General features: G+C 46.8%; 1 protein-coding gene across 1 annotated transcript; it reads right to left on the reverse strand.

The window, feature by feature from the left end:
• Positions 1-249: 249 nt before the first annotated feature.
• Positions 250-25,247, reverse strand: NWD1 (NACHT and WD repeat domain containing 1). The gene is given in 21 exon segments (XM_027834152.3): positions 250-1,449; positions 3,549-3,654; positions 4,468-5,024; positions 5,354-5,630; positions 6,467-6,621; positions 7,135-7,225; positions 8,061-8,333; positions 9,661-9,860; positions 11,275-11,397; positions 13,949-14,146; positions 14,706-14,870; positions 15,373-15,490; positions 15,888-16,047; positions 16,236-16,439; positions 16,958-18,236; positions 18,494-18,854; positions 20,593-20,709; positions 21,394-21,431; positions 21,434-21,479; positions 24,406-24,500; positions 25,184-25,247. Coding segments are annotated over 21 exon segments (4,914 nt in total). The 3' UTR covers positions 250-1,162.
• Between the last annotated feature and the right edge of the window lie 1,337 nt (positions 25,248-26,584).

Below are 26,584 nucleotides of genomic sequence, written 5' to 3' on the forward strand. Positions count from 1 at the left end.
TGACACTGGTGAGGCTTCAGTTGCGGTACTGTGTCCAGTTCTGGGTGCCATACTTCAAGAAAAATATGGACAAGTTGTAGAGAGTCCAAAGGAGAGCAACAAAAATGATAAAAGGTTTAGCAAACCTGACCTTTGATGGAAGGTTAAAAAAAAAAACTAGACATGTTTAGTCTTGAGAAAAGAAGGCTAAAAGGGGCTGGATAAGTCTTTAAATATGTTAAGGGCTGTTATAAAGAGGACTGCGATCAATTGTTCTCCATATTCACTGAATGTAAGATAAGAAATAATGGGCTTAATCTTCACCAATGAAAATTTATGCTAGATATTAGGGAAAACTTTCTAACTGTAACGGTAGCAAAGCACTGGAATAGTCTTCAAGGGAGGTTGTGGAATCCCTGTCATTGCCTAACCTGTTCTTAAAATCCTCCAAACACCTGTCAGGGATGAATTTGGTTTGCTTAGTCCTACCTCAGTTTAGGGGGGCTGGATTTAGATGATCCCTTCAGGTCCCTTCCAGATCTACATGGAATGGGTAGGCTGCGCACATTAAGAAGTAAAGTTGCATCTTAAAATATTCCTTCCCATTGTTACTAATAAAACTGTAAATTAACAGTGACAGTTGTAAAATTCAAATTTACTTTTCATCATTTATTCTGTTCTTGTCTAATACCATAGGTATTTTAGAGATAATGCCTCTTTTCTGGAAGTCTGTTATACACAGATCTAAAGCTTCTCAAGTCAAGACATGCCAGACAGTTTTTCCTGGCCTTACCCATACTCAGTAGTTATCTCAAATGTTCTTTTATGCAGAAGAGTTGGTAGGCACCACCAGGAGGATGAACAAGTATTAGGGCCCTTAGATTCCAAAGCCAGAAGGAACCATGTTAATCATCTGGTCTGACCTGCATAACACAGAAAATAAACCTTACCTAAAATAATTCCTAGAACATATCTTTTAGAAAAACATCAAATCTTGATTTTGCATCATGGAAAATCAATAGGAATGGGATCAAGACCTCAGAGAACAACACAAGCTGATCTGGGATAAGTGGCAAGATCTCACTCTTAGTCCAGAGCCAGGTTGCTGCAAACCAAATGAAAAATATTCAGCAGGTAAATAGTCTGAGAATCTTTCTGGAACTGCTCGACCACTTCACCAGTTTTACATGATCATACAGTTTTGAGAGAGTTTATTGGTTTGACTCTGGTTTCTGGAGATTTTTCCTCTGTCATGTTTCTCTCTTGGGTTTGCCTCCTCTTTCTTTCTGGATTTTACTACACATGTTGCCTTGATGTTCTGGAGTGGATTATACTGTGAGCTTATGGATTGTGGGCAGTGGAACCTCTCACGAATTATGTAGCCGAGTCTTGTTGTTGCAACGAACCCATCTGCAGTTGGCATGATTCTGCTAGCAGTTGCATACACAAATTGAACAGCCAATAGGGCACCTGCAGAAGATCCCCAGAAGGCAAAAGGGAGAAACAAAGGTCAGAATGGACAAAAGGACTTGCAGCTTAGTATATTCCCCTGAAGCATGGGAAAAGGACTTGTCATTTTCCATAAATGGGAACCATTTAGAAGGACAATTTGGACTCAAGAAAAATAATGTTAATAATGATGTTAATGTTAATAGTAATAATAATAATAATAATTTTGTATCAGTAATGTCATTAGCTTCCTGTTGGAACTGTATTGATGGTTTTGGTGAGGGAAGCCTGTAAAGGCCTTATCACACTGCCATAAAACTTGCAACTGATCAGGACCAAATGCTTTGTCTTCACTGTATGCAAGAGGAATAGGTAGAGTACACTTCAAGTGTGTAAGGAGATAGAAAATCTCTCAAAGGCCCACTGGGCTCCTGCCCAGAAAGCATTTTCTTATTACCCCACTCTGAACTCTAGGGTACAGATGTGGGGACCTGCATGAAAACCTCCTAAGCTTACTTTTACCAGCTTAGGTTAAAACTTCCCCAAGGTACAAACTATTTTACCTTTTGCCCTTGGACTTCTGCTGCCACCACCAAACGTCTAACCGGGTTTACTATTGGGAAAGAGTCATTTGGAAATGTCTTTCCCCCCAAAATCCTCACCAAAACCTTGCACCCCCCTTCCTGGGGAAGGTTTGATAAAAATCCTCACCAATTTGCATAGGTGACCACAGACCCAAACCCTTGGATCTTAAGAACAATGAAAAAAACATTCAGTTTCTTACAAGAAGAATTGTAATAGCAGAAAAAGTAAAAAGAATCACCTCTGTAAAATCAGGATGGTAAATACCTTACAGGGTAATTAGATTCAAAACATAGAGAATCCCTCGAGGCAAAACCTTAAGTTACAAAAAGACACAAAGACAGGAATATCCATTCCATTCAGCATAGCTTATTTTCTCAGCCATGTAAAGAAATCATAATCTAACACATATCTAGCTAGATTACTTACTAAATTCTAAGACTCCATTCCTGTTCTGTCCCCGGCAAAAGCATCACACAGACAGACCCAGACCCTTTGTTTCTCCCCCTCCAGCTTTGAAAGTATCTTGTCTCCTCATTGGTTATTTTGGTCAGGTGCCAGCGAGGTTATCCTAGCTTCTTAACCCTTTACAGGTGAAAGGGCTTTTCCTCTGGCCAGGAGGGATTTTAAAGGTGTTTACCCTTCCCTTTATATTTATGACAGGCCCACTGGGCTCCTGCCCAGAAAGCATTTTCTTATCACCATGGTGTAAGTTTACAATCAATTTAGATACCAAAAAGCAGTAAATCTGCTACCAGAGGTGCAAAACACACAGTTGTGCAGCCCTTTTGTTGGAATCCCTCTGCTCAGATTAGCACCATCCTTTGGGAAAGACTGACAAGTCATACAACCGTGTAGGACAGGACGGTCACAATGATTATGCAAAATGCGCTGAACTGAGTGTGATCACACCAAATAGCATCTGATACAGAGATGTGGCAAGGAAAAAGACGCCCCCCCCCTTTCTTTCTTATGCTGAATCTGGTGCTTTTGTACTCCTGGGCCTTAGGCTTTCGGGATACTTCTAAAAATGGACTCATGTGGCTGCCTTATATGAGGAGGTCAAAGGTCTTTCTCTTCTTTCTAAGAGATAGTGCCCTAATCACCTCTGTACATCTGAGAAGGAAACTATAGCCACAGATAATGGTGGCTGGTCAATGTAATAATGTCACTCCCAAAAGAACCACTGTTTGGCCTCTGGGATGGTACGTCCTATTGTGATGTCGCAAAAGATAGAGGTATCAGGTCAGGCCGTTGTGGAACACAGATATTTGGGGGTGAGGGGGAAGGTGTCAGTGTTCCTCCACACATAATTGTAACCCCTTGTATCCATCTGTGCCTGTCAATTAACAGTCTTTAGCCAGGAGATGGATCCCAAGTTTTCTGTTCAAACATGCAGTCAAGGAAGTCTCTCATCCAAACTGCTAAGTGAAAACTGTTTCCCTTTGCACCACATCCAGGCCATTGGATCTCTGTTTAATAAAGGCAATAAAGTGTACAGCCTGCCTTATATTTGCTATAAATCCAGAATTACTCACCACTTAAAACATCCCAAACTGTAATGGAGTGATCGAATGACCCAGTGTACAAGTACTTATCATCTTTCGAGAAGCAAGCGCACTGAATACCTTTCAAGAAGGAAGTCTGCTAAAAATGGATAAAGGTTTGAATTAGACCATAAGTATCTTGTTAAATGCAGGTTGAGACTAGGAAGCCATATGCAATTTAGTGGCTACTCAGCAGTTGTGAGAATTGGGATAAAAATCTAATTAAACCAGGATTTCCGTCATAAGGCAGGGTGGTCCTGATAGGGGCACAAAATGCCACAATACAAACTCCTTTGCTTGTAAAACAATCTACAGCTATGCAGAAAGGAGGAGGCCCACTGTGATCTCTCAGGAACCTAATTAATCTACAAGTGACAGGGATTGGATGCAGTCTGACTCCATAGTACATCATCAGGTGAAGTCTGAGGTCTATCAGGCGCAAGCGAAAAGCTAAAAATATCAACTCAAGCTCTTCCCTCATTTTTTTTTTCTTTACTTGCCTTCACTACTCCTGGCCTGTTTACTCTGTGTTGCTTTTGCTTATTCATTGAGTAAAATCCTGCTCTCTTTACATGCAAGTCCTCCAGCTGATGCCAAGAAAGTAAGTGTGGTGAGCAGGCTCTGGACCAGAGAGATGTTAAGCACATTAGCTCATGATTGTGCACTGACGGTGTCTCTGAATACGGCATCAAAATCCTGGATATGTACAAATCGGCATTTCAGGGCATAAAATGGGTACCAAGCTGCCAACTGAGCTGCCAGACACAGGATTTAGATGTCCTCCTGTATGAAAATTTGGCTTCCTGTGGACTAGTTTTTCTACTGTATTGGCTTTTCAGATGCATTATTAGCTCATTGAAATAAGTGACTCACAATGCTATGTCCCTATCTCTACCCACCAGGGCAGTACCTTATAATAGCACATTTCATGTTCCCACTGGCAGAGCTCCAAGTCCCAGAGACACTGCAGAGAATCTTCAGAGCCACTTAGTGCCCATTGCTCTCCATGGCTGGTTTCTAAACAGGTGACTTTGCATCTGTGCATTTCCAAAGGAAACACTTTGGAATGAGGGCAGTCGTAAAGGAACATGTCCCCACTTGACATGCCATAGAGGACCCGGTAGTTTGCAAGGACAGCCACACTGGAAATCACAGCAGCAGGGATCTGAGTATAAAAGGTATAAATGGGCTTGTCAATCACAGGGCATGGCTCTCCAGGGCTAACGTCCAGCACAAGAACTAAGTCGTCACATGCTATAGCTAGCTGCTCTTCCTGCCTGTTGAGTGCCATGTGGTTGATTGGTTTCTGTGACTTCGGGGGTGGGATGCACACCACATCCTGCCTGGAATTAAGTGGAAAAACAAGGACCGTTCCAGACATCAGCCCAGCGAAAAGGAGCTTCCTCTGCTCAGCCACCTCTAGACATCTCACTTGGGCAGAGGTGTCCAGTGTGTCACACTCTGCACCTGCAACAGAGAAGAGGTTTCCATGAGGTTCTCCCTGCTCCAGCTCTAGTCTTTTGGGTTTTCCCATATGTCATGATAATTATCTAGACCAAAGAAAAGAAAATTTCTCAAAGAAAAGAGATTAAAATAATTCCTAAATTTACAGTCCCTCTCTGCTCAACCCATTCCTTCTGATGCAGTGTGAAGGAACGGAGAGTCCTTGCAGCATGCCTGGAAGACCAACAAGACCTGGCTCTGTCAGATCAATTATTCATTTTTTTGGAATCATTTTGATTCCCATGCTATGCCAAGTTTTAATTCTTTACAGTGTTTTATAGATTGTCGTTCACCTTTAGTGGAGTCCCAGATGATGACTTGATGTCTCTCTCCGGCTTGAGGGAAGTAGACATAGTTCCCATCATGGGACATTGCAGTGCACCCTGTGCGATCTGGGACTGGTGCTAAGGTTTTGTGCTTACGATCATAAGTGAGGTCCCAAACTTTGAGATATGGTGCAATATGGGAGGCAGATACCAATGTGTGGCCACATAGGGCTAAGAGAGTCACTGGTGTTCCCATGCCATCCAAAGTGTCTATCAGCAAACCCTGCTCTGATAAACTCCACACCTGGGAATAATTTGAAAAAAACATAGTGGCATTCAGTCAAAATAGTAAGAAAACATAAAATCACTAAATAATCTACCTTTTCCTCTTTCCCATACCCTACTAAGGGGGGGAGTAGAACATCAAAGTAAAAATTTATGAAAACAAAGTCAAAGTAACGATACAAGAAACAGTCTCATAAAACAAGAAACAAAGAAGAGAAATCAAGTACGTCATACACAGAGTGGAGAGAGATGGGAAATGTTCCAAAAGTGACAATATCTTAGAAGCATTTCTGTTCAGTTAATAAACACACAAACCTTCTCTTAAATAAACTTTTATAAAGCACCTTGAGGTGTTCTGCCCATATGAGCTCTCTGCTCTGAATGATACTTTATGAGATCCTGCTGACCTCAATTGGGTGGCACCAGGTCTTAGCCTCTTGGAAAGAAATGTTGTCTCAGGTACAGAATATTCCCTTTGGGCTGCTTCACTCTCACTGTTGGAGGAGAAGGCAGTTTCTGGGGTCTTGGAATTTTAATGATTTTAAAAATAATATCCCTTAATACTCTGGTTATAAGCTCTCCCTGGCCTTTTTCTCTCTGAATTTATATAGCACTGTCACTCACTTTTCAGTGTCAGAAAAAGAATTAACAGGAGAGCAGAGTGAGAGCTACACACTACTAGAACTAGAAAAGAGAGAAGAGAAAGACATTCAGATGGGACAACAACAGAAACACCACAAATGCATCCACAAGGCAGGTGGTTAGGGACCCTGTTCAGCACCTTACTAGATCCAGCATACAGTTGTGAGCTGGGTCTGCAGGAGGAATTTCTGATGGGAAAGCTTCCCCTCTTACCTGGATAGATTCACCCTGAGAGCCTGTGACAATGATGCTGTTGTCAGGAGAGAAAACAGCTGAGTGCACCACACACTCATGTTCCAGGTCTTCTGCCATGAACCTGTGGAATCCCTTTGAGTTGTCCAGGAACACTCGCACATACACCCCAAAGCCTAAAACAATGGAATGTTAGTTTCTGATTTATTGATCTGGGGAGGAGCTCTTGAAAGCACTCAGGATGATATAGTGCAGACAAGGCCAGATGCACCCAACGAGCATTCAGGGGCTCTAAAATGTTACATATACATGTTCATAATCTGTTGGTCCCAGCATGCCATTAAAGTTGCACATTGAGAACTGCTCAGAAACTAAAAGACTGAAATTCTCCCCAGCCAGAGGCCTGACACAAGTCCTGTGCATCACATAAGTCCCACTTACTTTCTCATTATAGGACGTATGTGGTGCATAGACCATGTGATGGCTCTCTGCACAGGATGAATTTCACCCCATTGCTTTCCAGCCTTTTGAGCATATTAGATTGATAAGAACATGTTAATAATGGGGAAAGACCCCCAGCTTGGTCCCTGTTTAAGGGACACTTGGTGTATGATACTTAGAGAGACTACTGCCATCATCTTTTATAAATCTGCTGAAATCTTTCCCAGTTAATCGGGCTGGAGTTAAACCTGCAGCAAGAAGGGACTCATCTTCTGACACTACTAGAAAGCGAACCCTTCCTGGAAGTTTCTTCATTAAGCTGTTTCCATCAGAGAAGATCTGCAGAAAGAGAAGGTACAGTCAGACACAGCACTGTGGTGGTTAAGCTGCCTCTCTCAGGTTAGAGGGAAGATAATAGGAGGATAGAAACTAAGGTGAATAGAATTTAGTTTGGCCTCTCAGTGCTGTACAGCTCCCATGTGTACTGGTATACACAGCACGAGGTCTGCAGGTATAGGGAGCATGTTTTCTTCATCATGAGGAGAAGAAAGTCCTTTCGAGACCTGCCGTAGTACCTAGCTCAGCACAAGGCTGAGTGGTGCTTGGAACTGTACTTTGGCTCATTTCACTGGACCTTAGTGGCAGTTTACACGGGAGACCTTGGTGCAAAGTCTTTCTCCTCCCCTGCACACTTTTATTGCTAATAATATTCTACCCATGTCTAGCACCTTCTATCCAAGGAGCTCAATGCGCTTTATGAACAGAAAACACCCCAGTGAGGTGTATTATCTTCATATTACACATGGCCAAATTGAAGCACAGAAAGGGGAAATTATTTGCTCAGTCACATAGCACGTTTGTGCCAGAGTCAGGAACAAAACCTAGCTTTACAGCACTTGGATCTTGCAATCACATTGCTGCTGATGGATGAGCAAGTGAAGAAAGAACATCATGCTAGAGCATGTCAAATTGGCTGTCTTAGAAACTCCTAGAAACCATGGAAGTGTGAAAACCTATCAGAGAATCTCTATGATGACAAAAGCCTATCAAAGATGCAGGCACCAGCACAGAGCGAAGTGAAACTGAGACGAGAGAATCCAGAATCCCCACAAAGCCAGCATTTCATAGATTTAAATCCCTGAAATGTTATAGCTAGCTAATCAGAGAGACGCACCATGGAGAGGGAACCCCTGCTAAATCCTACTATCATCTTTCCTTGCTTCTGGATCAGAATGCTGCAAGTTGGAGCTTCTTCCTGTAGCCCTGATAGCTGGTGCTTAGACTGGAGCTCTCCCGTGCTGCTGTCCCACAGACTCAGCATTCCTCCTTCAGACACAGTCAAAACCACCTGCCTTGGTTCAAACACTTCAGTGCACAGCCACGCATCTGGGGCCTCACCAGAAATCTGGAAAATATGTTCCGCTGTTTCCAGGTGCCAGGCATTAACCTAGTAAAAAGAAGGATTGGCAGGTGACCTTTGCCGGAGATCTTTTTGTGCAACATTTGCACATATACTGATTCTGGAGTTTAGATGCTGACTTAACTTCCCAAATTTCACACTCCAAGGATCTCAAAATATTTTACAAAACCAACAAGATTCCTTGGCAGAACTTTCACATGGTTCTTCCTATCACAATCTTGGAGTAACTGCACCTGTGTCCCCCCTCTGTGGTCACAGCCAGGTCTCCTGGTATCACTTGTCTCTGTGTAGCCTTCGGACTGGCGTTTTTTAAGGGTGTATAGCTCCCTGCCTTACACTTTGATATGCCTAGTAAGCCAGTCTACCTAAAGGCCAGTCCCTGTGCTCTGCATTCTCTCTAAGGGCTATGAACAGTGCATTGCCAGCAGTTACAAGTTACCACACGGCTCTTTCTAAGCATTTATTCTTAAGGTGAAAGCATTATAGAGAAAACAAAAACAATAAAAGTTCTTATATGCATGCTAAAAGCTTACCAGCAGTCACCCATCAGTTTTATGGGGCCCTAGTAGGTAAAAGTCCTTCTAATCCTTGTGCAAGGGTTGCCCCCCCCCCGCCCTTTGGACAGAAGGTCTTGTCCACTTGCTGGATTAGATAGAAGGCCCAGAGTTAGTTTAAACTCAGCCTTTTTATATCAAAAGCCCTTTCTTTGTCTGTTGTTTCTACAAAACCCAGTTTGAATCAGTATCAGAATCCTTTTGTCGACCTAGCTGCAGTTACACTGGGGGTTAGGTCGACCTAACCATGACACTCAGGGCATGACATTTTTCACATCCCTGTGTGACATAGCTAGGTTGAGCTCATTCTAAAATGTAGATCAGGCCTTGAATTTTATCCAAGCTCCAAACAACCAATTTTTTTTCTTCAGTTCCTTGAGTGGTTGCTGAAGACGGGAATCACTGTGCTAGCCAGTGGAAGGGAAGGCATGGGAGGCCCATCATTTAGGACTTTGAAAAGTAGACTGGACAAAGCACGAGAAAATGTCCACCTGGGATATTCTGCATTGGCCCCAGGATTTTGGAGTGGATAGGACCCAGTAGGCTTTTCCATCCAGTGGTGTTGGAACAATTTTTATAGTGGGGGTGCTGAAAACCATTGAACAAAGCTGTAAACCCTGTATATGATGGAAACCACTTAAAGCCAGGGGTGCTGCCACACCTCCGGCACCCCTAGTTCTAGCACCCCTGTTTCCATCTCTATGCTCCATGATTCCCTGATTGTAACTTCTTGTGGCTTCTGCTCAGACTCTTGTCTTCTCTGTGCACTTCACATTATGGGATGGCTTCCAGTTCCATACCTTTGTACCTGATGCTGAATACACAATCCTGTTCCTTTCATCCACATGAAGCTGATATAGGTGCTGGTCTCCAGAGTGAGTGTCCTGAATGGAAAACTTCTGTCTGCCAGAGACTAAATTCCAGATGCGTAGAGTGTAATCCATGGCAGCTGAGACAGCGGAAGTACCTTTTCCAAACACTTTCACACATCTCACCTCAGCTACAAAACAGCAGGGAGAAGCATTAGCAAAACGGGGGACCTTGCACACTTCCAGCAATTGGAAGAGTGCCCAGATTACCATCAGCTGTGAAACACCTGCTGTGTTTATAGCTCAGGAACAACTGGATGCAAACAGTCAATGCCCTTGTAAGGCCGTGAGAAAAATTCTCCAGTGAGGGTCAACTGGCGAGTTAATTGCATTCTACAGCAACATTAGAGGGGGCAGTTTTAATCCATTAAATGGCTCTCAGTTATCACATTCTAAAATCACTTTAATTATGGGCAATCCCTTGATCTGTTTAAGGGATGCTGCATGGAACAGGACAGTTTGGCCATAAAATACGGATGGTGCAGCTGACAGCTTCGAGGTCTGGGTGTTGCTACCACACAGAAGCTGTCTGTATAGTACAGCAGTTCTCAAACTCTGGGTCGGGACCAGTGTTCCCTCTAATTTTTTATGTCCATGTGTGGAATGAATTTTGTTATGTGCACCAATATGAAGTTGATGTGTGACACATCACCTTCATATTGGTGCACATAACAAAATTCATGTGGCAGGGATGGGGCCGAGGGGTTCCAAGTGTGGTGGGGTTTCAGGGCTGGGGCAGAGGGTTGGGATGGGGGGGGGAATGAGGGCTCTGGCTGGGGGTGCAGGCTCTGGGGTGGGGCTGGGGATGAGGGGTTTGGGGTGCAGGAGGGGGCTCAGGGCTGGGACAGAGGGTTGGGGTGTTGGGGGATGTGGGCTCTGGGGTGGGGCCAGGGATGAGGGGTTGGGGTGCAGGCTGCCACGGGGCTGCGGTGGGGGGAGAGGACTCCCCCCAGCGCTCTCTCGCAGCAGCAGCAGCTCGGCGCTGGGGGAGAGGCATCTCTCCCTAGCTGCGGCAGCTCCGGTGAGATTGGCCTGGGCCAAGGGAGGGGCTCCTCTCCCCCGGCCGCGGCAAGTCCAGGGCAGGTGCATGCTGGGACTGGCGGGAAGGGGTGGCTCTCTCCACTGCAGTCCTGAGCCCCTGTGTGGGGCTTAATAAGCAGGTGCGCAGCTGCACAGCTTAGAGGGAACTTAGGTTGGGACCCCAAAGTGGTTTAGACTTGCTGGGGCCCAGGGCCAAAGCCTGAGCTCCACCGTCCCGGGCCAAAGCCCGAGGGCTTCCATCCTGGGGTTTGGGGCTGAAGTTACAGGCACCCTGCCTGGGACTGAAGACCTTTGGATTTGGCCCCCCCGTGCCCAGGCCAGTGGGGCTCAGGCTTTGGCTTTGACCCCCTACCCCACCCGGAGTGGCAGAGCTTGGGTGGGCTCAGGCTTCAGTCCCGCCTCCTGGGGTCATGTCATAATTTTTGTTGTCAGAAGGAGGTCGCAGTGCAATGAAGTTTGAGGACCCCTGGTATAGTACAACCATGACCCCTTTAAAAGGCTCACCAGAGTGCCCAGTCAAGGTGTGCATCACCTCAATATCCTCCATGATCCACACAACCATCGTGCCATCCTGAGATCCTGCCACCAGCACTCTGTGATCAGAACTGAGCTCCAGCACTGTCACACCTGTAATTAGACATACATGGAAGGGGAGACTGCAGACACAGTAGGCAGAGAGGATACAACTAGAGAACTAGATAAGTTCATGGAGGATAGGTCCATCAATAGCTATTAGCCAGGATGGACAGGGATGGTGTCCCTAGTCTCTGTTTGCCAGAAGCTGGGAATGGGAGATAGGGGATGGATCACTTGATGACTACCTGTTCTGTTCATTCCCTCTGGTGCACCTGGCATTGGCCATTGTTGGAAGACAGGATACTGGGCTAGATGGACCTTTGGTCTGACCCATCATGACTGTTCTTATGTTCTTATGTATCCTTTCCCACCTGTGATGGCAGCAAATCTCTTACTGACCTTGTGTGTGTTATGTGACAAGAGACCAACCAAGCTAGATTAGATTCCCTCAGACATTTGTGGATCTGTGTTTGTTTATATTGTGAATACCGTTGAGTGGCATCTCTCCCTTGGTGCAGTAAAAGCAGTCAAAAACGGAACCGGTGCTAAATTCAGCATGAAAGGTGAAATCAGCAGATGGACCCTTACAATTCCTTTGTGTTACAGGCAGAGGAAATACAGAAACTGTCCCATCCCATAATGTATACATTAATGCAGCCTAGCAAAATTCTACTTCTACAGGGACATTCATTTTCTTTATTGGGTACTCGGGGGAGCATTCTGCACCAAAAAAATAAAAATTCTGCACATAATATTTCAAAATTCTGCAAATGTTGTTTGTCAAAATAACACTACATAATCACGCCAGTTTCAATTATTTTTGTAATGTATTTCAAAATACCTGTCAGCAACTATGTCTGTAACAATACAGACACACACAAATTCCGCCAGGAGTAGTGAGTTAATCATAGGATCATAGAAGATTAGAGTTGGAAGAGACCTCAGGAGGTCATCTAGTCCAACCCCCTGCTCAAACCACTATGACAACCCAGTTCCTGTTTCTCTGCCCCCTTCCTTCACCCCCCCCCAGAGACCAGCGGTGGGGAGGGGGAGAGATTCCCACAACCCCTCCCCCCCAGAGCCCAGCTGCGTGGCCCCCCCCCAGCCAATACAACCAAATCCACTCCCAGCCCAGCCACAGGTTCCCCCTAGCCCAGATACCTGCACCTCCTCACCCCAGAGCCCAGCCGCAGGGCCCCCCTCTTGCCCAGATACCTGCCTCCTTTCCCCCCAGAGCCCAGCCGTTGCCCCCCCAGCCAAGACACCTGCCTCCCTCGGAGCCCAGGGATCCAGAGGGAGAAAGAGCCTGATGCTCTGTCCCAGGCTTGCATGAAGTTTCCTGCATGCAGCCCTCTCCTTCCCTCAAGGCATGCTGGGAACTGCAGCTGTCAGGAACCCTTTAGTTCCCTCCCTGCCCCCACCTCCGCCCCACCCTGCCCCGCCCCAATGTCCTCTATGTGTGAGCTGGGCTCTGCTGGGTCCAGTGGCCCCTAGTGGCGGCCAGCAGCACTGCAGCCCATTTATGTAGGGGGAAAGGAAATTCTGCGCGCACAACATTAATTTCTGCAAAGTTCTGCATAAGAACGGCCATATTGGGTCAGAGCAAAGGTCCATCTAGCCCAGTATCCTGTCTTCTGACAGTGGCCAATGTCAGGTGTCCCAGAGGGAATGAACAGACCTGGTAATCATCAAGTGATCCGTCCCCTGTTGCCCATATCCAGCTTCTGGCAAACAGAGGCTAGGGACACCATCCCCGCCTATCCTGGCTAAGAGCCATTGATGGACCTATCCTCCGTGAGCTTATCTAGTTCTTTTTTTGAATTCCCTCAGAATTCCCCCCAAGAGTAATCGGGCAAACATACTATAATGAGCTTTATCATCTTCATCTTGGTAAGGGATGAGTGAGTAGATTTTGTGCCTAGGCTAATACACCTCCATGACTGTAGCGAGCTGGTGCATTACTGCACTGTGCAAATTATTCAGAAATCACTAAGTGAGATTAATAAATAGAAACAATTAAACCAAATATGAGTAAGCCTCACAGTATCATAAGCATACTGGAATGTCCTGCAAAGGAGACCTTGGATGAGTGCCCTATGTCGTGCAATACTCACCTCTGCCTACAGAGGGAGGCACAATATCCAATATTTACAACAATATTAGTCCCCTACCTGGGGAATGAGGCCCCTGCTGAAACAGGTCAGTGACCAGACACCCAACATCAGTTGTTCACGTTACAGGCTAGTCTGAACTTTAATGCCAGTCAGAGTTGCTTGTAGCACCTTCCAGGCTCCCTTCATGTGCCCTGGTGTTAGTAATATGCACCATCCTACCAGCTGGGTCACAGAGAATCACCAGTCGGTAAAGTAACCCAACTACCTGAAATTCCCTAGGAGGCCCATGGAAATCCCTCCACATTTCCCAAGCCCAAAATAGCAAAATAGCAAATGTCAGAGACGCTGTGGGACAAAAGAGAGCAGGGAGAGAGCTGAGAGATAGTGCTATCTCCTCACACATAGCTCCTATGCGTCTGGTCTCATTAAGGTGACGCGTTTCCATCAGCTCCCTTGAGGAATCTTGATGCCCTGAGAAAAGGCCTTACCTTTTAGAAATCCAGTGATTGTCATCTTAAGAGGCCCACCAGGTGGCTGGAGGAATCCACATAGTGGGACAAGAACAGGATGGGGACAGACATTGAGCCAGCTCAGACACTGCTGGCACAGCTTTCCAATTAGATCAGGATAGGAAAGCATGAAAAAATGCAGCCTGGCCAGCACCTCAGTGTATATAATACTCACTCCTAAGAAGGAAAACACAAAAATAATTTTAAAAGGACTGTGAGAGGCCATTGCAATCATTCAATATGCAATACAGTGCATAGACTACCAGTTTAGAATGAACAGGTGAGTGTTTGCCCTTCCCTGGCTAGGTACTCAGATACTGCAGGGATGGGTGCAGTATAAAAACTTGGTAGATTTAACTGGGTATTGGAGAATTTTCATTGGGAGGGGGGGTTGGAATTTTGAATTTATCCCTTTAATTAATGGTAATGCTGCCAGGTGTTTCAGGTGGCTAGTAGATGCTGATAGTGAAGGGAGTGTGAAGGGAAGGACCCTCTGGGTTGGGTGAACTGCTCTGATCTAATAAACAAGATGTCTGTTGATGAAAGCTAACAACGTTCCAAAAAGAAAATTGCGGGTTCCTCCCCAGAGGTCCGGAAATACCTACGGAAGAATTTCATTTTGAGTTGTAATTGCCCAGGAAGAAACTTCTTCTAAGGAGCAAATATTTCAACTTTCCCGTAACAGATCTTCCCATGCCCAGCTGCAGTTCAAACATGGACCAGAAGTGGCTCTTACCTACACCACCATCTATATAGTCAAGTGCTGGTTTCAAAAGGAGAAGGGTTTCTTGCATAAGACGTAGCTCTGGGCAGTTAATATGCTCATTGCACATGGCAAAGTCATTGGCAATGCCCTGAATTCCAGTGGCAACGATTTTACAGGTGATCCAGTTCATATTCCCTGCAGAAAAGAGTACAGAGCAGAGAACATTGGGCACAAGGAGGAACCATACAGCCCAGAGGACTGGGGGTCATGCTTTTGGTGATGGTGAGGAGGCTACTCTTGGGGCGGGTCTGAGGCCACTCTCTGGGGAGACTGGGAGCTGTCATTGTTGTGGTTCCTTTTTTAGCCTTTTTTTGAGTGGGTGAATAGTTTTTTAATGTACTGTTTTAAAATGTCTCCTCCTGAGCCTTGAGAAGAGTGGGAGCATGGATTTTTATTTCTCTCAGTGACTGGAGTGTGGATGATGAGGACTCTGAAGTGTCTGGGGTAACAGTTTGTGAGGACAATGTATTTTTCTCTTTCACAGGTTTCCCTCTCAGTTTGGCTGTTGATGCTCAGTTTGGCAGCTCCCAGTGCTTTCAATACAGAAATGTTACATGAATTGTGATTCTGCACCTCCCTTGCATGCAGCTGCAGGAATGAAGCACGTTCCCTGTTGAATGTTGTCCCCGGCCCTTACCCAGCACATCTTGCTTTAGCTCCTCAATTCTCCCAGCGTTGAGTAAGTGAAAAGGCAGTTCGCTTAGCTTCCTCCGATTTGCAACGGTATCAGAGAACCAGAGTGGCTGAGGTGCTACCTGGTAAAGGGAGAAACAGGAGGTGACCAAGGAGAACCCAGGTGAGATACAGGTAATGGATTAATTTCACTAATGCCTCCAGTGCTGTAGTATTTGGATTTCAACTCCTGGTGTGACATCTAGCCCTTCCAGGCCACTGCCTGAGGGATATGCTACCTGCAGCAATATTGCAACTGGTCACAGCAGAGCCAGCAGGCAAGCTGATACAGGCCAATTCCCTGTCAAGTGGGGTTACCAGCGATGGACAAAGTGGTGTAGATAAAACAAAAGCCACGCAGAAACAATCTGCCCTAATTCCCAATGCCCTCTGATCCCACTCCCTGCCATGCAGTGTGAGGGCCCAGGCCTCTTGGTCCAGAGCCTGCAAATACCAAGAATGCTTGCTGAGGTGCCTCACCTTCCTGTCAGCATTCAGCGATTTGCCAAGAAGTGGCAGTTTCAGGGACTTCTTCATGCCCCAACTCCAAGTCCCCCTGAAGAAATCTGCCAGGAGCAAGTGGCGCTTGGTTTTGTCTTGGGCTGGTAGATAACGATTCTGCACCACTTCAGTAAATTGTCTGGGAGAGGAAAGAAATAGCAGAGACACTGAGATGGGGATCCAGAGAAAGGAGGTTCCCATGAGCCTCAGTTGACACTGATGGGAATGGACAGCAGGGCTGAGCCTAAGCAGGATCCTCACACAGCCAGTACCGGGACATCCCCCACACAGGAGTTTATGCCTCCTCATCCTGTGTCCCTGCTGTACCTGTGAGCAAGGCCAAGAAGCGCAAAGCCGTCTGCCTGCCTCTCTGCCAAGCACTCTCCAATGTCACGGCGCAGTCGTGCCCACAGCAGAGGAGGAAAGCGCAGGATGGTTTTACATGGAGGAGAGCCATGCTGGTAAATCTCAGAGAGAACCTCATCATCAAGGGACAAGATGTCCTTCATCTCTGCATCTGATAGCCCATTCCTGATTGGAAATGACAGAGTGGGGGAGATTAGTCTTCTCCCCCCCAACAGTGTGCATTGGCCTCCAAAGTGGGAGGGTGAGTAGTATCTTTACTCCTTACACACACACACACACACACACTCTCTCTCTCTCTTTCTCTCATCTTCACTCTCCAGCTGGCCCCAAACCACCATCCACCAGGAAACCCACCTAGCTGCTGTTCACAGGGACTCCAGCTCTGGGCAAGAAAGAGATGCACAACATGTTCACCCACCCCAATCTCCACTAGGCAGTCTTAGCTAAGAGCTCAAAGCCTGGAGGAGCACAGGAGATCAATTACCCATAGATCAGACTAGGCAGTATGGCAGGTAAGAGAAAGGAGCTTATGCCTTCCAAATGCTCATGTAAAGACATTCACAGGCTGCAGAAGCCAAGAGCTGCTGTTGCCTGGAGCTGTGTTTAGCCATTGAAATTCACCCAGACAAAAGGAGCAGTCAGATGGTGCAGGGTGCTCCGAAACGGGATATGGCAGCACTTACCGTGAGGAGGCAATATACCCCAGCACGTGTGCCACCAGGACTGTGCCATGCAGCTTTTCCAGTCTCCCGCATAGATGGTGCATGGCCTCTTGGGCTGTGGTAGCAATCATCAGTGCTGAAGGCAGAGTGTAGGATGCCCATCTCCTGGCCTCATTGAAGGCCAGCTTGAATAGCAGGGGGTGCCCACCCTCAAGGAAGCTGTGCTGGAGAACAGTCTGCTGAGCTGGGCTCAGCTTCCGTCTCACTGATGCCAATAGCACCTCCAACATCTTCCCACCTTCCTCTCTGGATAATGGACCCACTTCAAAGTAGGCCTCGGGCTCAGGCATGGCCTCTTGGAGAGTTTCCAGAATCCCTTGCTCTGCTGTGGAAGTGGAGACAACAATGTGAACCTTTGAGGGGCAGTCTTTAGGCAGCCAGTATAGTCTGTGGGCACCATCAGCAGGGATTAGCTGGTCCACAGAGTCAAAGAACAGCACCAGTGACTGTACACCAAAGTGAGAGACAGTGAGGAGGAGGTTGTGGAAGAACAGGATTAAATCACTGCAAGCCTGTGTTACCTGTACAGGAAGAGGTGGCAAACCAAATGCTAAACACACCTGGAAACAAATATCCCTCAGCAGGCTGTGGATTGCAGAGCTGAGCTGGGATGTCCCCAGCTGGCGAATTACCACCACAGTCTCCTGCCCCAGGAGAGTTCGCACCTGCTCAGACAGTTTGCACATCAGGGCTGTCTTTCCACAGCCTGGAGGCCCATAGAGAATGAGGGGTGTGTGGACGTGGTCATCATTCTGTCTGATGCTTTGTAGAATGTTATCCAGTAAGTCTTGCCTCCCACAGAACACTCTGCAACTCTCCAGGCACCGCATCATGTGGTGGCTCAGCTCCTGCAAAAGCCCCTCTGGCTCCTCGCTGTTCTTCCCTCGATATCGGAGGCTTCTCAGGACCTGGTGATTGGTAGCAGTGATGAACTGTTCACACAGCTCCTTCAGGTACTTGGTTTGCCCCTTGTATTGCGGGTTCCCAGAGTGTGCATTCCATGGGACTGTGTGCACTTTGAGATGCTGGGGGTAATGGTTTGCAATTTTTGCCTTGAGACTGTGGAGCAGCTGTTGGGCTTCATTGTCCAGGCTGCCATTTTCCTCTGTATCCAGCAGTTGCATGCTTGTCCCTCCCAGCAGGTGTTTGTCAAGGCCCTCAACCTCTCTGAGGAATATGGAAACAGCCAAGTCGATCTCTTGGGTCCTGAAGAGGCCGTGTTCAATCTCCCACTCTGTCTCTACAAAAGTAGGGGGGAGATGTGAAGAACATTTAGGTCCAACAAAGAGCAGAGGAGAAGCCACAGCCTAAATCAGCCCAGCACACTCCCACCCACCCACTCTGCACCTCAAGGCCAGCTAGTGAGCCAGCACACTGCCACCTGCCCTGGGGGTGACTCAAAATGGAGTTAAAGGCCCATCTTCTCCTGATTGCCACAAAGAAGACAAAACCAGGGTGCAGGGGGAGAGCCCTGCTTGGCTATGGCCATTGTCTCACGTTGGGGCACACCTGATTTGTCATAGCGATGCCTCTGTTCTTGGCTGAAGAGTCCGTGCTTCTCTGCTTCCCGGGCTGCCAGGCGCAGTGCTGAGGCCAAGTTTCTCTCCACGCTCCTCCAGACCTCCATATTTTCCTGGTGCTGAGCCTGGTTGGCAGTGGGGTGGCAGTGGGGCAGGTGGTCAGTAATTGGCTGCAGGACATACACAGAAGGAATGGCGTTCTCATCCTTCCAGTACCAAAATGTCAGGAGATGTGTGGCGGTGGGGTCTCCTGTCAGCTGTGCAATCAGGGCCTCAAACTCCTTCTCTTCAATAAGTCGGGGGAGGGGCCGGTGTCCATAGCGATCCCCAAGCAGCCCCTGCAGCAGAAGGACCAGAAAAAGCCTGTAATACTCACCAGCATCATCATCTGTAGGCAAATGAACATAATGCCATCCACAGCCTCAGAAACAACTCTGACATCATAATCAAAAAGGCTGACAAAGGAGGTGCTGTTGTCATCATGAATAGGTCGGAATATGAACAAGAGGCTGCTCGGCAGCTCTCCAACACCACTTTCTACAAGCCATTACCCTCTGATGCTCAGATAAATTGGTTAGTCTCTAAGGTGCCACAAGTACTCCTTTTCTTTTAGGCAAATGGGGGAAACTCATTTCTCCTGGATAAGTAGAAATGAAGGTCTGGGGACCCGAGAGCTGCACTGGGCTTGTGCCTGCAAGCTGGACAAGGCCTCAGAGGGGAAATTGGGTTGTGATTGTGGCTCTGAGAGCTGGACTGGGCCTGAGGTCCTGGGAGCTTGGCTGTGTCTGAGGCCTTGACAAATAGATTGGGCCTTGGGCTGAGGTCTGGGGAGCCAGACCCCTAGTGGGAGGCAGTCTGGGCATGGCTGGTTGGTTATGAAATTACCTGACTGACACTAGAGGCATTTGCGGAATACAACGTGGAGCAGCTAATGGGAGCATCTGAATAGTCAGAGCAGAGCATGTTCCTCTGGGGCACACACAGTAGCCCAGTGCTAAGGTTCTAATTGACTCTGTTTCTCTGAGACCTGGCTGGCTTTGAATGGAGAAGACTCTTGGGGAAATCGGATGTATTTCACACAACTACCTAATGACTTATTTACTCGCACACAGCTCTGGCCACAGCAGGGCCCTCTCTGGGGCCTGGCCCTCTCTGGGGCCAGGCCCTTACCAGGATGGGGCTCTTGCTAGGGCAGGGCCCTCTCCCTGTTTGTTCTGTCCTATCAGCAGCATCTTCTCTCTTTCTAAAATCTAACCAACCCCAAACAACAAGGTGGGTATGGCACCAGAACAGGTGGCTGATACTGTAGCCCCAGCTCACCTCCTTTGAAGAAAACAGGACCTGACAGCTCTGAGTATTGTGTTCTGATCAGATCTTTAATACCGTGCCTGTCACCACAGTGCTAGGTCACCTGATGGAAGGGCAGCAAGCAGGTCAGGAAAGAGGTTGCCATAACATGCAGCCTTCAACTCCTGGAAGGAGGAGTTAGAGGGGCCCCAGTTCCTCCCCATGTGTGGGGAAAAGCAGTGGAACAGACACACTCACTCCTTGCCATGGTAGTATATTTCTGGTTCTTTGCCACATTCTTTCCTGAGAAGGTTTTTTCTGGGCTGTTTAGTTTGCCAGTGAAAGTCACCTAGGCCCTGGGGTGCTGGGCAGGGGGTAGAGCTCTTGGAGTGATAGATGGCACTGCCCATTCACCTCTTATTCTGTCTGTCTGACTCCTAACTCTGGCTGCTTCTCCAGTATGCACAGTCCTCTTTCCCACAGCCCATTGTCTCCAGTGCTCTAGTTCCCTTAACAGCCCATGTGTTCAGAGCTGGCCTGGACATGTGCCGTGTGTGTACTTTTGGGGACCCAACTCCACCTAATTGCTGCAACTTCCCTCTTCTGCTACCTGATGAAATACTTCTAAAGCCTTCTTCCTCCAAGTAATGACAAGCACCCTGATCATCTCTGTGTGTTGCTAAAATACTCCTGAATCGCCACATGAGCTCAGGAAGTTATGGATGTGTGAGGCCAGCCCCACATGTCTTCCTTGGTAGTGGGGTCTGAGCATGCACCCTTTGTACTTACGATAAAAGTGGGACCCACTGACAGTTTTTGACAGGATTCAATCTCCTCCAGACAGAGTTGTGTGCTCATGTGATCAGTGTCTATAATGTCGCAAACACCCCATCTCAGGTCAATTACCTGCAGAACAGCAAAAAAGCACAGCATCTTGAAATGACAGTGATATGGAGGTACAAAGCTGCCCCATCACTTTAATTTCAAAGATAAAGCTGAAATCAACAAGGCCCGTGTGACTTAGTGACTAGAAACTTGGGAGAGGCAGAAAGGCATGTAGTTTCTTACCAGGGATATCTGTAAGGAGGCACAAATTTGAGAATTTGAACCATAGGCAGCCTGGCATGTGACTCATACAGTTTTGTTCAAGTCAAGGAAACTTGTTAATCTGAGGGATGTTTGTTACAATATTTGTATGCTACTGCATTATAGGGTATAATAATAATGATCCCCAGCCTTACAACGACCTCTTTTATGCCAAAAGTTCTGCACAGATGGTACAGACTGGGATAATTTCAGATACTGCTGAGGTGCATCTACCTCTGGGGTGGAACACAGAACAGTTGTTTATCAGTGTAGAGAAAGTATAGAATAACTTCTCCAATTGAGCCTGGGAGCCAGGAGGTAATGTGAGAACTAGGAGGCCAACATAGCTCTTCCTGAAAACTCCTGAGCCTTTAGGGAGGCTGAGAAATCAGGGAGCATTTGTGGGGCATGGATCACTTTTTTTCCTGCATCTCACGCACTTTGATTGTCTGCAGCCAGGTCAGAAAGCATCAGCAATAATCTGTACTACAGCAAATGACTTACTTCAAACATTAAACTGTGCTTCTGACAGAAGGCTTGGACCTCAGGGTATGCTGCCTTAAGCAGGGTCTCTCTCTCTGTAGCCATGTCTGCAAGGAAGAACGTAAGAATGGTCATGCTGGGTAAGACCAAAGGTCCATCTAGCCCAGTATCCTGTCTTCTGACAGTGGCCCATGCCAGGTGCTTAAAAGAGAATGAACAGAACAGGTAATCATCAGGTGAAAGATTTGTGCAGCACCACAAATAAACATTAGGAATCTTCTATCTAGTTGTTCATCAACCTACTCATCACCTTTAGGTTTCAGATTTAAAAACCCTGTTCAGATGAATACTTATCTAATCTAGCTAAGTTTCATACTCTCCTCATCACAGTACTGTCTGACAGTTAGCACTGTTGTTTCCTGCTGCGTGCGGATTCAGACACACATTACTGCATTGTTTCTGTGAAGTCGTATTTTAAACATTTTCTTTATAAAGCCTAGAAACATAATGACAAGTTTCAGAGTAGCAGTCGTGTTATTCTGTATCCGCAAAAAGAAAAGGAGGACTTGTGGCACCTTAGAGACTAACAAATTTATTTGAGCATAAGCTTTTGTGAGCTACAGCTTACTTCATTGGATGCATTGAGATGAAGTGAGCTGTAGCTCACGAAAGCTTATGCTCAAATAAATTTGTTAGTCTCTAAGGTGCCACAAGTCCTCCTTTTCTTTTTGTAGAAACATAATGTGGTTTTTGTTTGTTTTATGGTTTTTTAAATGCAAGCTGAGCAACAGTGGATTTTGAGATAGCTTAGAGCTGTTGAGTACCACACAGCAGCTTTGATCTATTACTGATCCAGGACAGGTTTCAGAGTAGCAGCCGTGTTAGTCTGTATTCGCAAAAAGAAAAGGAGTACTTGTGGCACCTTAGAGACTAACAAATTTATTTGAGCATAAGCTTTCGTGAGCTGAGCTGTAGCTCACGAAAGCTTATGCTCAGATAAATTTGTTAGTCTCTAAGGTGCCACAAGTACTCCTTTTCTTGATCCAGGACAATGTATTTCTAACCCCTGGATGCATGTCATGGTGGTCAAACCCCCTCATATATGGGAGTAATCAGCCCCTCTGTTGGCCGTCTCAGTAGAAAAGCCACAGCAAAGGGCACACTTTAACTCCTAGAGGGGGTCCCTCCACATAGGACAGAGCCGCATTTGTGAAGCTTCTGTGGCTGCTGCCCCTACTGTGCCTGCTGTGAAAAGAGGGCTCTCCAGGACTGTCAGTGCAGCACCTTGTAACGGTGTCATATCCACTGAATGAACCCAAACAGTTAACAGAGAAAGTTAAAATAAAATAAATGTGATGATTTGGGGAATCTATTTACAGGCAACTTATGAATACTGGTTGATTTAATTAAATTGCTGTGTCATTGAATTACTCAGTTTATGTGGACAAAGTAGGTGAGGTTACATCTTTTATTGGGCTGATATGGCTGCGATGATAATGCATACAATAGGTAGGACCCTACCAAATTCATTGTCCATTTTGGTCAATTTCACAGTCATAGGATTTTAAAAATTGTAAATTTCATGATTTCAGCTATTTAAATCTGAAATTTCAGGGTGTTGTAATTGTAGGGATCCTGACCCAAAAAGGAGTGTGTAGGGGGGTGTTGCAAGGTTATTGTAGGGGGGTTGTGGTACTGCTACCCTTACTTCTGTGCTGCTGCTGGTGGCCGCGCTGCCTTCTGAGCTGGGCAGCTGGAGAGCAGCGGCTGCTGGCTGGGAGCCCAGCTCTGGAGGCAGACCTGCCACCAGCAGCAGCGCAGAAATGATGGCATGGTATGGCATTGCCACCCTTACTTCTGCGCTGCTGCTGGAGAGGCACCGCCTTCAGAGCTGGGCACTCATCCTACCCGCTGCCACGCTCCAGCAACCAGCCACTGCTCTCCAGCCACCCAGCGCTGATGGCAGCACAGAAGTAAGCGTGGCAATACCGCACCCCCTCCTAAAATAGCCTTGCGACCCCCCCTGCAATTCCCTTTTGGGTCAGAACCCCCCAACTTAAGAAATGCTGGTCTCGCTCATGAAATCTATATAGTATAGGGTAAAAGCATACAAAAGACCAGATTTCACGGTGGAAGACCAGATTTCACAGTCCGTGACGTATTTATCATGACTGTGAATTTGGTAGAGACCAAACAATAGATGTATGTGGAGTCAGCCATCTGCTGTCAGGGGCTGTGCTGCGTATCTCCAAAACCAGGGACAATGTAGGGTCGTTAAACCTTGATGGCTCCCATTCAGAGGGGAGCACTAGGACAATGCCATGGCCTATGTTAAACCAATTTTCTCCAACTTCTCTGCAGGGGTTCTGGAGAGTGGAAAATCCCAAACCAGGAGAACAAAAAGGCCAGTTACTAGTGCTGTGTCTTAAAAACCAGGGATCTTGAGAGTGGGGACTCACAGAACAAGGGAAGCTTGGGCAGGAGAGAGGCACATGGGGGCATGCTTTCATAGCTGAGGTGTTGTTTTTAACTGCAGGACCAACTAAGGAGGAGGGAAACTGGATGCAGAGGAAAGAGAGATTCCATGTGTCAGAGGAGAAACTGTGCACAGGAGAGGAGACTCTGGACCCCTTAAAGACCTCAGACCTAAGCACAAAGAACGCTCAAGAGTGGTGAGGAAATGAGGTAAGGAAATGTGTCCAGGTGTGATTGTTTTGTCTAGATCTGTGTATTTCTTGAGCTAGCTAAAAAAGAAGTGATTGGTTTTTGAAGCCTTTGCAAAGCCTGGGTGTCTTTCTGTTTCCACTATCATGTGTCCCTGGACAGGTGAACTGTAAAGGAGAGTGCCTACAAGTTGGAACCTGGAAAAGGTTGTGCTGAAGGTACTGGAGAATTTGGGAAGTGAGCTCTGGTCCTGTGGGCCTAGGACAGCTGGGCCATCAAGTCCCATTTTTGTGAAGGGGTAACAGACAAAAGCCTGTGCCCAGGACATGTACCATAGCAACCAAATAAAGAGACAGTGCTGCAGCCTACTTTGACCAAGGGAAGGTTAAGAGCGCACAGGTGTAGCATCTTGGGATCCAAACACAGCAGCCTGATGAGGTCTAACTGAGAGAGCTCTACCAGGGCTGTGACAAAGAAAACCAAAGAGCAAATAGGAGAAAGATAAGAACACTCACAGCCACATATATACCCCTTACCCCACACAATGCCCTGCACATGCACAGCCCTCCCTCTCACACACACAGACATGTACATTCATGCATACCCCACTCTTCACATGCTCAAGCATGCACACTCCCATCCATGCTCTCACACACAAGCACATACACACACATGCTGTTCCATGTATTTTTCTCCACACTACAATGGAAGAACCAAATGCAGGGGACCCATTGCACCCAGCCTCCCTAAAGCCACCTGAAAGTCAGCCTTGTGCACCAGCCAGCATCTCTTCTCCTTGGCCCCTTGCACAGTACAGTGTGCTGCAGGCTGACCCTGTCTGCACTGGCAATGCCATTAGTGCCAGAATCCTGCTCTCTTGGACATATCTATATGCAGAGGGGATGGTGGTGGCAAGTACAGCACGCACCTTACTTTGAATAAAATGCAGCAGACTGCAGCCACCTTCACCCTTTGATATGGAGCTGCAACTCCCACGGAGGACATGATTCTCTGCTGAGTCAAGCAGCCTGGCCATATTGCAGCACAGTGCAACCCACTACCCTCATCCCTTCTGGTGTAAGGCACAAGATCTGCATTCAGACTGCCAAAAGCATTTGGCATCTTCAGCACTTCGCAGCTTATTTACCTGAGGAAGCTGAGCTGATGAAGATTCGGACGACACTGGATGGCTGGAAGGGCAAAGGGACCATCTTACCCTGGAGAAGTTCCTGGCATGTGTCTGGGCTGAGGCAGCTGAGACTCATGCTGGTGTCTTCACTTGCTGACTTCTCCCGTGGAGGACACTGTGCTTTACAGAAGAATCTATTCAAACAAGGCTGAATGCATCTGATGAAGTGAGCTGTAGCTCATGAAAGCTTACGCTCAAATAAATTCGTTAGTCTCTGAGGTGCCACAAGTACTCCTTTTCTTTATTCAAACAAGTGTCAGGAATGAGACCCAGCATGTGGCACTAGTGAGCAATTAAGCACACTTGGAAACTGCCCCCTCAAGACTTCCTATATCACCCCAGAGAACAGACCATTGTGGGGCTTTGTTCCTTCACATTTAAACAGGACCCAGTAAAATCCTCAGCTGTTCAAATAGAAAAATTAGGAAAACCTAGAGCTCTGAGTCTGCACTGATAGCTGTGAAACTCTGTCTCCTTGCAACACAGGGGCTTGGCTGCATCCCAGGAGGGCATCCATCTCTGTAGCAACCAGTGTTTGTCACTTGGGCGAATCCCCGGGGTGCTCTAAAAGTGCCAGACTCCAGTGTGCTCTTAGTCAGGGATGTACACTTGAGACCCTTTCGCTCAGTGGCCTTGTTTATGCTAGAAATTCTTGTAGCCATATTCCAGCAGTGGGCAGCTGTACCATCGCTAGCAACAGTATTAGCATGAATCCGGACACGGCACAGGCCTTCTTTCCACCTGCTCAGAGCAGGTTTTGACGACATGGGGGAATACACTCAAGCCCTGTCTCCACTAGTCTTTTGTCAAAGTGTAAAAGGGTGACCTACTAAAACACCTCAATTAAAAATATTCCCAGTCAATATTTACACTGTTTACAATATTTACACAATATTTACTACAGTGACCTCTGAAGTCTGTGATGTGGCTCCAAGTAAACTACAGGGAGGACAGACGCAGCACACAGGGGAAGCTTACAAGAAAAATGTAATATTGTGCAAGAACTAACTGACCACGCAGTGTCAACAATGACCAGGAAAAAAATAATGATTTTATTGTGGAAAGTGATATGACAGCTGGACTCCAGTGGCACAAGATGATTCTTACCGTTTGGATTACACTGTACAGAATGCAATTGACTTGTTCACATACTTGTCAGACTGTGAGAGAACTGGCCTTGCACAGGATCACTCCGAATTGCACATTTCTACAGTACATGAGGTACAGTGAGGAGGAAAATGCCCTGCCAATAAATTCTCACCAGCTGGAGTTAGCAGCAAACAGACTCCTTCACTCCAAGCAAATGTGTCATATTTCCAACAATTGCCAGCTAGAAGTTCTCAGTCTGTGGCAGCATCA

This window comes from Chelonia mydas, chromosome 25 (assembly GCF_015237465.2).
Source record: "Chelonia mydas isolate rCheMyd1 chromosome 25, rCheMyd1.pri.v2, whole genome shotgun sequence".
Lineage (NCBI taxonomy): Eukaryota > Metazoa > Chordata > Testudines > Cheloniidae > Chelonia > Chelonia mydas.